At 52.0% G+C, this 12,954-nt stretch overlaps 1 protein-coding gene and 1 long non-coding RNA gene across 5 annotated transcripts in view; one reads left to right on the top strand and one right to left on the bottom strand.

Moving 5' to 3' along the window:
- Positions 1–12,954, top strand: part of MINDY4 (MINDY lysine 48 deubiquitinase 4) — a 129,832-nt gene that overhangs the window by 57,549 nt on the left and 59,329 nt on the right. For all 4 annotated transcript variants that reach the window (XR_011503769.1, XM_014841063.3, XM_070511462.1 and 1 more), the window contains 3 exons: positions 2,090–2,196; positions 4,682–4,798; positions 6,100–6,188. Coding sequence is in view for 3 of the 4 variants with exons in the window: in XM_014841063.3 (XP_014696549.1) it covers positions 2,090–2,196; positions 4,682–4,798; positions 6,100–6,188 (313 nt within the window). In the remaining variant the exon portion in view is untranslated. The remainder of the gene's footprint in view (positions 1–2,089; positions 2,197–4,681; positions 4,799–6,099; positions 6,189–12,954) is intronic.
- Positions 4,107–7,706, bottom strand: LOC139045466 (uncharacterized). Its single transcript, XR_011503797.1, has 3 exons — positions 7,596–7,706; positions 5,651–6,153; positions 4,107–5,058 (listed from the first exon to the last, which is right to left on the bottom strand). It is a non-coding gene; the product is annotated as an uncharacterized lncRNA (long non-coding RNA).

Below are 12,954 nucleotides of genomic sequence, written 5' to 3' on the forward strand. Positions count from 1 at the left end.
TGGTTGAATTAATCACCCATCTCTATTCCTCCAGTGAACATTCTCAGTATTGATCTTTGCAAAGCCTGACCGTTGGCCTTCTTCCCTCCTTCCCTTCCTCCCTTTGCTCCTCCTCTCTCCCTTCTCGTCTCCTCCCTCCCTCCCTCCCTCATCCTTCCTCCTTCCTCCCTCTTGCCTTTCCTTCCTAGTCTCCCTTTAGCCCCATCCCACACTTCCATGACCCTCCTGTCCGTAAGCAACCATTCTCATGTGTTTAGTTGATATCTTTTTGCATGTGTATGTTCTTGCAAAATGTGTCGTGTTGTTCTGCGTGCAGCTATTTGTAATGGATGTAAATCGTATTGTGTTCTAGATCTCATTTGCTTTCTTACTTTCTCTACCCAACACCATGCTTTTAAGACCCATGCATGTTGCTGGGTGAACATCTGGTCTTTATTTCAAGGTATATTTTTAAGGCCCTGGTCACAGGGTGGTTTTTTCAGAGACCCTGACTAAGAAAGGTTCTCTTTTTTTTTTTTTTTTTAAAGAGAAGAGTTACTGAATCAGTTTTTTTTTTATTTTTATTTTTTAAAGATTTTATTTTTTCCTTTTTCTCCCCAAAGCCCCCCGGTACATAGTTGTGTATTCTTCGTTGTGGGTTCTTCTAGTTGTGGCATGTGGGACGCTGCCTCAGCGTGGTCTGATGAGCAGTGCCATGTCCGCGCCCAGGATTCGAACCAACGAAACACTGGGCCGCCTGCAGCGGAGCGCGCAAACTTAACCACTCGGCCACGGGGCCAGCCCAGAAAGGTTCTCTTTTAAATTCAGGTTCTCAATTAAATTCCAGACTTATTTTTAAATTATTTCCAGCCTGGAGGTAGAATCTGCCTCCTTTTCAGTGGACTCAGCCTCTAGGAGTCGGCCTCGTGCTGTGCCTGCTCCTCTCCCAGGGGAGAAGAGGAGGCTGTAGAATAAGATATAAGACACATGTCCTGGGGACGTCGGCCTTTGGACACCATCTCCAGAAGATGTGGGGCAGGGATAGTGACATTTCTATAGGCCCTGATACACAGAATTGTGGGAAAGCATGTTGATTTCTACAGAGTGTGGCATGCTTTTTAAATAATCATTTAGTCTTGGGAAAGTGGGAAACAGAGGCTCTCTGGAGACTGGCCTGCTCAGCTTTGTGAGCATAATTGCTCTCGGTTGTTTTCACTTGGGTCCTTTGTCTGACTGTTTTGGGAAATGCTGTGGCAGTGGGTGTAATGGTGAGAGGGAGCCTCGGCCGGCTGGGAAGACACAGGCTGGTGCTGCCTAGAGTCGTGCTCGGCCCCTCTCTGGACCTCAGCCGCCCCAGCTGTGAGAGGACAATATCCGGAATGACACTTAGTGACCCTCTGGCTGGAGGTCCGGGGAGGTCTGGCTGGCAGGATGGCAGAGCGATTAGGAGTCGGCCTGGGTTTGTATCCTGTCACTGCCACTTCCCTTCTGCGTGACTTTAGGCCAGTCACTTAACTTCTCTTAAGCCTCAGTTTCCTCAACTGTAAACGAGAGTAATGATAAGTGCTCCCCAGTGGGGCTGTTAGGGGGATAAAACACAGATGGTTAATAAATGAAAGCCACAATAGTGATAATCTATTATTATTGCAATTTTATCAGAAATGGTGGCGTTTTCTTTTCTCCTTCTGCCCTCTTCATGTTTGTACCCTCAGGAGGACGGATTTGCATGTCCTGCCCACCTTTTGTAAGAAATGTGTCTGAGGGAGGCTTTTCTGGGCCTGACTCAATGGCTTAGGCCCTGGGCATTTGTTTCACTGCAGGTTTACAAGCAGAACTTTCTAGTGGACCAATAGCCAAGTCCCACTCGCCAGCATCCTTGTGGTGTGGACCAGCGTGGGGCTGCGACAAGAAGCAAGGGGTTTCTTGCTCTGCGTTTTTTCCTTCTGATGAAGGCCTGGGAGTCCCAAAGGGGAGAGAGGTGGATGGTGGGGAGCCCTCTTTTCATTCACACCACCTCCAAAGTCAGCGGAGTCCTCGGTGTTAAATGACTTCATATTTTATTCTCTGTGAGTCGTAACGAGGAGCTCACACAACCATGGTTTTCTTTCAGAGGATGTGGAGGATGAACTGGTAAGGGAAGAAGTCCTCCTGTCTCCAGTCCCATCCCTGCTCAAGCTGCAGACAGTGTCAAAGCCAATAGACCTCTCAGTGGCAAAGGTAGGTGTCAAGTTACAAGTTGCTATATCTTGATTTGAATTGGTGTGGATGAGGTGATTTTGATCTTTCTGGTCCCATCCATCTCGTTATAATCTCTGGGTCATGGTTAAAATGGAAATTTGGGTGTGGTGTAGAAGAAAACCTTAACTGAGAGTCAGGAAAACGGGGACCTAGTCCTGGCCACTCCCCTTCCCTGTCCGAGACAAAAGGTGAGGATATGACATCCTCCCATTCCAACATTCCAGCATCTAGTTCTTCTTTTGGCCCAGAGCCACTTCACCACATCTGCAATGGGCAACTCCAGAATTGTGATGGCAAAGGAACAATTGTCCTCCTTAGACTGGCTCTGCTCCTGCTAGTCTCCTAAGCTGGGCTCAGGCTGGGTTGCAGTGAGGGAAGGATGGGGAAGCATTAACAATTCTTTAGCACCATCTGGGTTCCCTCCAAGGGCCTCCTGGAGGGACTTGAGGTCACAGGACTCAGGGAGCAGGTTCCTGGCCTCAGCAGCCTCCTCTGCAGGGATGTCCTGGATTCCTCACCATCCTCAGCTGCCAGATGGCCTCACCTCTCCCCGTGGCCAGTGGTTCCTATGGGATGGAATGCTGCTCCCACTGTCCTCCACTGGCTTTTCGGCCAGGATCCAAGAGGAAAAAATAAAACTCCTGGGGACACAACTGACCCCCTTCTCTTCCTACTTACCAAGTATTTACTCAGCACACAGATAAAAACAGCCAAAGATTTTTCTAGAAGTTTTCTCCCTCCTCATTCCTCCCCTCCCTTTCCTTTCCTTCTTTTGAAACCACAGGGGGTCAGACACATTTAAGTGGCCCCAAACCCAGGAGTAGGTGCTCTGGCTATCTGTAGCCACAGGGCTTGGATTCTTTGCAGTGGGTACTCACATTGTGGGAAGGGTCCTTAGAGGCCCCTAGAGACCACCCAGTGGTAGCATCCCTAAAAGCAGTGGAAAACCTGAGGCCCACACAGAGGAAAGGAGGGCCCAGGCCTCAGAGCATCCTCGGCAAGTGGAACCCAGGTTTCCAGGCTCATGACCCTCTGACCTGGAGACTATTCTGTGCCTGGCTGGGAGCTGTCATCCTGTTGTTAAGAGAGCAGACATGGGCATCAGCCAGAAGACTCAAGTCTCCCTGTAGTTTCTAGGCTCTCGGCAAACTCAGTTCACATACGTGGATGGTTGTACTTGGCACAAGAGGAACCAAGCCCTGACAGGTGCATTCACCCCCCATCTCTCCTGTGTGCCACCAGCTTACATTTGATGACACGTAGACACATGCCTCTGTCACAGAGATTCTCCTTGTACTTAATGAAAAGAAAAAAAGAGCTGATTCTAGAGGGAAATAATCTGAGTCTGTAAGAAAGATCTGGCTAGGAGAGGGAGTCTGGGGAGGTGGCAACAGAGTCCACGTGTTGGCCCTTCAGAGACCCTGGGATGTAAAATCATGGTGGAGAGAGAAGGTAGCCGGCATGGGGAGGGGGCATCCAGGGAGAGGTTCTGCCTTCCTGTCCGAGGCCCAAGGGGTGGTCAGTGGGGAGGTGTTGGCACGTTCTGGGGCTCTGGTGGGGTGGGGCTTTGGTTGATGGGAGATGAACAGTGAGCTGAATATCAGCCAGAAGTTTAGAGAATAAGCTGTGAGAAAACGGAGGGGCTGCCTTTAGAGGTGGTGGAACCCCTTCACTGGATGGTTGGGGTGTTCAAGCTGAGTTTGTGGGGGGACCACTCGTGGGTGATGTCATGAGGAGGTTCTTCCTTGTAGTAAGAGATTATACTAGAGCAGGGTTGGCAAACTTCTTCTGTAAAAGGCCAGGTAGTGTATTTTGGCTTTCTTGCAACCGTTCAGCTCTGCCATTGTAATGAAAAGCAAACATAGACAATATGTAAACAAATGGGCATTGCTGTGTTTCAATAAAACTTTATTTGCAAAACAAGTGGGGGGCCGGATTTGGCCTGTGGGTCACAGCTTGCTAAGCTTATCCTAGAGCATCAATTCTCAAACTAGGCTGCACATTGGAATCACCTGGGGAGCATTTAAAACTACAGATACCAGAGCCTGATGCCCAGGGTTTCTGATTTCATTGGCCTGGCATGTGGTCTGAGCATCAGGATTGTTAGGAGCTCCATAGATTATTCTAACTAAGGTACAGTCAAGAACCTCCAAGATCCCTTATAAAACTAAAATTTTGTGTTTCAAAAATTTAGATTCCTCTAAGGAACCTAAAAAGATCCTTGTCTGAGTCAGCACAGGCTAGTTGGGTTTACAGATGTTCCGGAGGTAAGACCCTCAGGGTCGATTTTACTCTTTCCTCAGTTATGAGAAGAATGGGTTTGCAAAATAAACAGAAAATAGATGACCCTCTGAAAAACATTCTGTCGTGCTAGAATTCAAGACCAGCTCCTGTGGGAATATATACACCGAGCAGTATATTGTTTGCTTTTAAAACAACCAATAAAACTCTCTCGTTTTGACAGGACCTAAAGACCCTTCTGTTTGGTTCCAGCTTTTGCTGTTTCAATGAAGAATGGAAACTTCAGAGTTTTTCCTTTAGTGACGCAGCCTCGTTAAAGTATGGCATTGTTCAGAACAAGGTAGGTAGCTTTTACATTTCCCAAGGGACCTTTCTGTGGGGAGCCCATCATGAATAGGAGTGGGGCGTCCCCCAGCCTGGTAAATCCTGTTCGCATTACCTGGGCTGTCCAGCGCTGGCCAGCCCCACGTTTGCTGAATTGTCGCCAAGTGCAGGAACTCCGCGTGTGGCCGGTGGAGCAAGAGCTGGGGCACGCAACCCCTACTGTGAGTGGTGCATGGTGCTGGAATCCTCTCTTAGAGGGAGCAGGAGGCCTTGCATCTGGTGAGGGGCACCAGAGAGGGTTCTTAGGCTGAGGATTGAGAAATGCACTGAGGACTGAGAAATTTTGCAGGTAGAGCTAGAGAAAGGACACTTGAGGCAGGTGACAGCATGAACAAAGGGGAGGCCATATAGAAGTCCTGGGGCCCCAGGAAATGGCAAAGGTATCAAGCATGAGGAGCAGCAGGAGGCGGTGTGACATAGGACAGGGAAATCTAGATGGATCGTGGCGGGATTTGAACATGGTTATACACATTTCCTAAGATGTACACTTTAAGGGCCAGAAGACACTCTAAATCCTGCGGCTCAACTGGGTTCATGTTTCAAGCCCCAGGGGCCTCCCTCTGCCCCACACTGCCTGAGGAAGAACCCCAGGACCACCAGCTCTGTCCCTGGAATGGCCAAGCTCAGCATGTCCCTTGCACCCCCCATTCAAGGGCACCCGTGGCCCACTGCTTGGACAGGTCCTTGTACTTGTTGATGCCTACAGGGATGAGCTTCTCAAGGAGCCTTATCACTCCAGTGTGGGAGGGGACAAAGATCACCTAATGGGTGCTGAGGCAGACAGCAAGCCGGGCAGAAGGTTGCTCACATCAGTGGAGGCTGCCAAAGGGCTCACTTCTAGCTGAGACCGTTGGGGGAGGCTTCCTGAAGGAGGAGGCCTTCAGGATGGGCCTTGAAGGCTGGGTAGACAGTTGACATCCTCAGCCTGTGGACATAGAGACATTTCCCTGGAAACCGGTGGTGGTGTCGATGGCATCACACCTTCACAAATGACTGGATGTGAAGAGTTGCTTTCCTGCCATCAGATATTGCAGGCTCGCTCCTTCCTCCAGCGATGGGCACCGGGGCCTTTGTCGCCCCCTCTATGTGACTCAGGGTCAGCGCTCCATAGAATAGTTGCCACGTTGGAGACCCCTGTTGGAGAGGCTCGGCGGGCCCCTGTGCTCTGTACCCTATGGTCGGTGGCTGGTTCTGGAGGAACAGACAGCTCTGCCCTGGGTCTGTTCTCACTGGCACTAATGCACGTCTTCTTTGCAGGGGGGTCCCTGTGGGGTTCTGGCAGCTGTCCAAGGCTGTGTCCTACAGAAACTCCTGTTTGAAGGAGATAGCAGAGCTGACTATGCGGGGTAAGTTAACGCTCATTCTGGCAATATCTTCTTTTCCCAAGGCTTCTCCGCAGTGTCCAGAAAAAACAAGCAAGGAAGCGTGTGTGTTCCCTGATATTTCCCGTCTTCTGGAAAGGGAAATGGCGCCTGGCTAACAGGGCCGGTACTGACCAGTTGAAATGACCTGTGTGAATGTGTTTCCAAAAGCAGGGAGGGTGGTAAGTCCTGTGCCATGTGGTAAGAGGGTGCTGGAGTGGCATCGAAACTGAGCCCACCCCCCTCCTCAGAAGCTGAACACAACAGCTGCCCTAATCCCGTCCACACCCACGTCACCCTGCTGACCCTTTGACTGAGTCCAGGCCTCCTCTCCCTCCCCGTGTTACCTCACCTCTGCCAACAGCCATTACCACACATTCCAGCCAGCCCCACAGGGCATTGCTTCCACTCCCTCCGGCCATTTATTTTCCGTCTCACACATGAAGTGTTTGCACATGGGCACCTCATTCGCATTCTCACTCACTCAACAGATATTTCTGGAATATCTCTGTGCAAGCACAAGTGATACGGAGAGAAATAGATCCATTCTCTATCCTGCATAATGGTCTATGAGGTTGAGGGATGGATAAAAAACCATAATCCCACACCACTGTTGTGCTGAGATAGAAGGATTGGCAGGGTGCTGGCTGGGGTCAGGCCAGCACAGCCAATTTCAGGAGGCAGCCTTCTTACCCTCCCTGCCCGCCCAGTTACTAGCTTGTACTGCGTTGTCCTCAGAGCTACAGAACTTCTGGCACTTGTCCTTTTTTTAAAAGTTGAAATGTAACTTACATACGGAAAAGTGCACAACTCAAAAAAGTGTACAGCTCATATGTGTTCTGCTCAAGGAATCACACACTCGGGAACACATCACCCAGGTCAAGAAAGAAAATATTTCCAGCACCCTGGGAGAATCCTCTTGTCCAGTAGATACCTCCATTCTCCTCCCATAAGTTGTAATTAAATGGATTCTAAAACCGCAGCTTAGTTTTGCCAGTTCCTGAACTTTAATTAAAGGGACTTGCTCTTTGACATGGGCATTTCAGTGTCCCCCTCCTTTTTTTTAAGCTTAGGTGTAGTAAAGACGAGGCTCATTCCCCATTTATTCATGTTCAGATTCCCGGGAGAGACCCTGGTCCCCATACATCCAGCCAAGCTCGGTACAAATGAAACACATTTTGCCAGCGTAAAGGATTTTGCCTTCGACAAGGTCTAAGTAAGGTAGCTTTTCATGCTTGGCATTTTATAATTTATCTAATAATATAATTTGTCTAATTGCTTGACAAAGTAATAGTCAAGGTGTTTCCTCTCAAGCCAAAGATGCTAACGAGAAGCGCGGCATCACCGTAACCAGAGGCACAGCGACATAACATTTCCACAGCGTGATCTCACCTTGCCCTTGCTCTTCTTGCTGCCCCGCCGGCTCCATCCATTGCTGCTCCTGTCTGTGCAGGACCATCCCCCACCGCCCGCTCTGGAAGGCCAGCCCAGCAAAGTGCTGAGAGGTTTGGGTTTACGTCATGGGCGGAGACCTTGCCATCGACTCTCCCGGAGAGGCCGGCACAGTGCTCCATTTCAGGAACACTCCTGACTGGGTGGAACTCGCTAAGTGAGGGACCTCTGGCTGCCCTCAAAGGCTGCCCGGACTCCGAGCACACGTACACCCAGCTGCCTGCCTTCCCTGCTTGCAGGGAAAAGGAGCAGGCAGGAAGTGCTTAGCAGGTGCTTGACAGGGAATAGCAGGCTTGAGACAGCTGTGGCCTTGCCTTCATGACACCTATGATTCAACACGAGAGCCAGACAAATAGACAGGAGCTTAGAGGGGTTGTGCAGGATGCTAAGGGTTCACCTGACCTGAAGAGGGTTGGGCAGGCTTCCTCGAGGAGTAGCATTTTAATCTCACTGAGATCTGGAGGATAAATAGGACTCCTGATTCCCCTGTACACACATCCTTGTGCAAGCTTGTTCCTCCCTCAGTTTCCTCCTTCCCAGCAGATCCCTCAAACTCCTCCCTGGGCCCACTAGGCTCTGGGTGCTGGCTCCTCACTGTGCAGAGGCCATGACTTTAGGGAGGCCTTACCTGACCTCCCCACTGGAGACAAACCCGGCCTGCTTCAAGGCCTCCCCACCGGTTGGTGCCCTTGTTCATCAGCGTTGTTACCTGTCACTGTCTGCCCCCACCCGTCCCCTGAGAACACCAGCACCATGGAACAGGGGCTTTCCTGGGCTGCCTGGTTCAGAGCCCGTCCCTGGCATCCAGCCCACAGAAGAGGCCCTCAGAATTTTTGTGGCGTGAACGCATGGACAAATACATTAGTTATCCAGTCTAACGGAGGGGAGGGGAATGAACGGCATTCCAGTAAGGAGAACAGTGTGTGCAGAGGCCCAAGGTCAGCGAGAACAGGGCCAGGAGAGGAGTAGACAGTTGCCTGGGGTGGCCAGGGCAGAGTTTGGAGGGACAGGGTGAGACCGGGGCTGGGAGATGGGTCAGCTAGGCTGCCAGAGGGGCCTCGGGCCTGGCCGCCTGCTCAGGGCAAGCCTTGGCCTTGGCCCTAGTGGGAGAGGGCTCATAACTCATTTCAGCCCTGTGCCCCTTCAGAGCTGCTTTTGAACTTGGACTTTGGACTTCTTGGGGGAAGTTGTGGATCATTTCCCAACAGTCAAGACAGGGCGTTTTAAGTTGGTTCCAGGAAGGGCTATTTCTGCCTGGGGCACAGGGCAGACTTGGTTCCTTGTCACCCACCCAACACCTGGACTAAGGGATGTGAGAGGCCTGGATCCCCAGGCACATCCCTGGGGGAGAGCTCTGCTCTCCACACCAGAGAGGGGAGCCAGGGCTTGGCAGGCAGAAGGCCAGGCACGTTGGGGGCTAAGGCAGGCTCTGAGTAGAAAGGAATCTGTGCTGGCTGTGGGAAGTGAGGTTCTCAGCCACCTCTCGCTGCCTGCCAGTCAGCCACTGGCCAGGCACTGACTTGGGCCCAGTTTATATTGACATGTGTCTATCTAAGCATCAACTAGATGGAGAGTTCTGCCAAAGCTCTCCTGCGGGGGAGGGGAGGAGGGAATGCAGCCTTGGCTCCAGGCTCCCCGTCAACTGGGACCCTGAGAGAGGAGTTGGGGCCAGCCTGGATTGAAGGCCCTTGGAGGCCGGCCTCATGAGACTGAGCTGGGTTCTGGGGGCAGTGGTGGGGTGGGAAGAGGGAGAAGAGGGGAGAAGTAGCTGCTGGGGATTCTGTGTAGGGATGTACCTGTGGGAAGGAGCCCCACTCTGGGGGGAAAGCTGCCTGGCTGGACCAGAGGAGGTCTGTGCCAAATAGCTGGGAGAGGTTGGCCTGCTGGCCACGGCCCCCTCCTCCAGGAAGCATGGAAGGATTCATGCTGCAAAAGAGTGACCTCACCTTTCTTTGGAGGCCCACAACTGTGGGTGGTCCTTGTAAATCCCTCTCCTCTTGCACACCCACCCCCTGCTGCCCCAGGCCCTGCACACAGAGCGGCTTTCCATGCAGGCTGAGCATAGTGGGCCAGCTCACTTCTCCCACAGACTGCAGAGCAGGCCTGAGAGTGCGCATTCTTCATACTCCTCAGAGAAGGAAGAGAGTGCCACTTGGCTCAGTGACCTGGGCTCTCTTGTCCAGCCAGGGCTGCTGAAAATGCCCCAGGGGACTTAGGAAGAGGTGGCTCTGAGGGGCACAAGCTGGAGGTGGTTCCAGTGGTGATGGGCCATGAGCAAGGGGCACCAGATGCCTCCATGCCCCTCCCATCCTGTGTCTCCTCCTCCTACTTCCCTTGCCCTGGCTTTGGGGGTCATGAGCCTGCCTTGGGGACTGGGGGGCGAGTAGGGTGGGAGGGGAGAGCCCTCCTGGGTTCAGGCTAGGACTTGCCTCAAGCAAAGACCAGTGGAGTCCAGAGCTCAGAGCTGTTAGCAGAGGAGGAAACAAGAGCCAGTCTGGGTTGCTGCTTTGCTGAGGTGAGGACCAGCAGGTCAGAGGCCACAGAGAGTCGTCCTTGCCAGGTGGGCATTGGGGTAGCCTATAAGTGCCCTGTGCTGAGGCTGAGGGTGGGGGAGTGCCTGGCTCTGCACTCCTTAGCTCGTCGCGGGGCAGGAGGTGCTGAAGAGAATGCTGGACCACGTCAGAGACCCCGATTGCAGTGCAGGGGAGCAGTGCCTTACTTCCTCCATTTGTGGGTCTTGGTCCTGCCTAAGTCTGACTCAGTGAGGAAATGCACACAAGTCCTTTGTAAATCGTCGAGGGCTGTGCAAGCGGGTAAGACCATAGAAGTCTCCTGCAGTGGTACATATGGGGAAATTGAGGCTCAGAGAGGGAAAGATGCTTGCCCAGGGTCACACCGGCATCCGTGGCAGAGCAAAGCCTGGTACCTGATGCCATGTTGGTCACACATTGCTGCTGTGCCCTAGAGGAGACCCTGAGCAATGGGAGAGCCAGAGAGGCCAGAAGGACCGGCGCTGGCAGGCAGAGTGTCATGGGTTTGAAAGACCCAAGTGCTGCACACCCAGACAGACTCTCAGTGACCAAGGTGTGGCTTGGTATTTTACGAAGGGCTTCTGGGGAGAACCTTCCTTTTTTTCCTACTTTGGAAGAAATCAACACAGAAGAGTACAGAGACTAACACAGCAAACACCTGGGGACCCAGTGCTTCCCATGAGCCAACGGGACACTGCCATCTTGACAGGACTGCTCAGTCGTCAATTGACTGAGTTGTTGATGTTTTTGCGCGGGCCGTGTGTACTGAGTTGGGTTTGAGCCTCGGTACTCCCTTTTGACTCTGTAATTCCAGGATTTCAGAAATGATCCAGTTTAAAACAAAAAAAAAAAAACAAGTAGGCAACCTCCTGTTCTCTTCAGGAACACCGCAATGGCCTGGCATGCCACAGCTCGGCAGCTGTTGTCCTCCGGGCCCTCGCAGGCCTCCAGGACCTGTGGGCCTCCCTACGTTGGGTCTGTAGGCCTGGGTGCTGGGGGCTCCCTCCTCACTCTCCCTGGACCGATGGGGAAGTGGTTCCGTGAAAGCGGCATGGAGGGTGTGATGCGCCCTCCAGGGAAGTCATGCTGAAATAAAAGCTTCTTGGCAGGGGGCTGTTTTTTCTGCAGGACTGCCTGGCTTCATTAAGACTCATTCCATCAGGCCGGCAGCCGGCCTCTCCTCATCGGGAACGACAGAGCCGGGAAGGAGGACTCAGTGATTTTCCACCTGAGGCTCTTCTCATGGGAAGAGATGACGAGCCTCATTCCCCTGCAGACCTCCAGTGAGCCAGAGACAAAGGGCTGTCTTCTCACCTCCACTTCCCTTCTGAAATTGGGGGATTCAAGGCCCAGAGATGGAGGGGCACTTGCCCAAGCTTTCTCTGGACAACAGTAACAGAGCCAGGCTTGGAACCCAGGTCCAGTGTTCCTCAGGCCAGCCTTCTGTCCACCCCTCTCCAGCGGCTTTTGATCCTGAGAGGGAGCCGACAGGATGGACTAACCGACCTCCAGTCATTGTCCAGCTTTCCTCTGAATTTTCTATAAATTCCAACTCGTGGGCATGTCAGAGTGGACAGGTGAGGCTGTTTTGAGATAATTAGGGTAGAAACATCTCTTTAACCTGAAAGACTTGGGTAATTTAGGCAAACACAGGTTATATTGCTTCCGCATGCCCACTGCCATCCCTAGGCAGCCTGCACTTCTGCGAGGAGCTAGACTCCTAAGGAAACTTCTCTTGGTTTAAGAGCCTGGCCAAGTGCTAGAGTCATGGTAGGAGTTTGATAAATGTGGTCTGACTGATCAAGGCAGTGCAGGACCATCTTGGTCACCGAGGTGTGGCTAGTAAAAGCAGACACTGAGTTGTCTGGTGAAGGTGGAGTCTGGGTGATTCACACAGCAGCCCTTCCTCTTGTCTGCACGAGCGCTCAGCCCTGTCTACCCTGGGGCTGGTTAAATGGCAGAATGGCAGGACTGGAATGGTGCTGAGGAGCATCTGGCCCAGCGCCCGCATTTACAGGTGGGGAGGTGAAGGCCAGTGAGGGCAAGGGGCTTCCCCAGGCCTGTGACCTAGGCCTTACCTCTGTGTTGTTTGAAAAGTTGTATCTCAAAAGAGCATGCAGAGAAGCCCCAGGGAAGGGTGGAGAGACTGGCAGAGTTACTAAATGGAAACCAGTGAAAAGAATGTAGACTATGGACCTGGGCTGTGGACCTTACACACATCATCTTAGTTTGTGTAGAAACCCGGAGGTTCAGGGGTCTGTATTAGAGCCTGTGAGATGAGGAAGACAGGCCGGGCCCAGAAGCCAGGGCCCTTGGTCGTGTTGCATGGTGCCGGAAAGATAAGCTTGAAGGCAGAGGGATGCTTGTTCCTAGAGCCAAGAGCTCCAGGCGGTTCCACCTCTCCAAGTTCTCCTTCCTCCCTTAATCCTGTTTTAATTTTTCCAGTTTTTACTAACTGTGACCTTGGGTGAATCATTGAGTCTCTGTGCCTCAGTTTCCCCATTTTAAAAGGGGACAATAATAGTACCTCCTTCATAGGGTGGTTTTAACAGTTAATGAAATGATGCATGTGAAGTGCTTCTCATGGTGCCTGGCACATGGTGAGTACCCAGGATATGTCAGCTTTTAAAGTCTTACTTGTGGCTGCGCTGAGAAGCTTTCCATCGAGCATTACCGGCTTCAGTCAGTTAGTGTAGAATGCAGTGAATGTTTGAAAGGTGGCCTCTTAGTTCCACGTCTGGAGGTTTTCCAGCATAGGTGTTCTAGGC

This window comes from Equus asinus, chromosome 1 (genome assembly GCF_041296235.1).
Source record: "Equus asinus isolate D_3611 breed Donkey chromosome 1, EquAss-T2T_v2, whole genome shotgun sequence".
Lineage (NCBI taxonomy): Eukaryota > Metazoa > Chordata > Mammalia > Perissodactyla > Equidae > Equus > Equus asinus.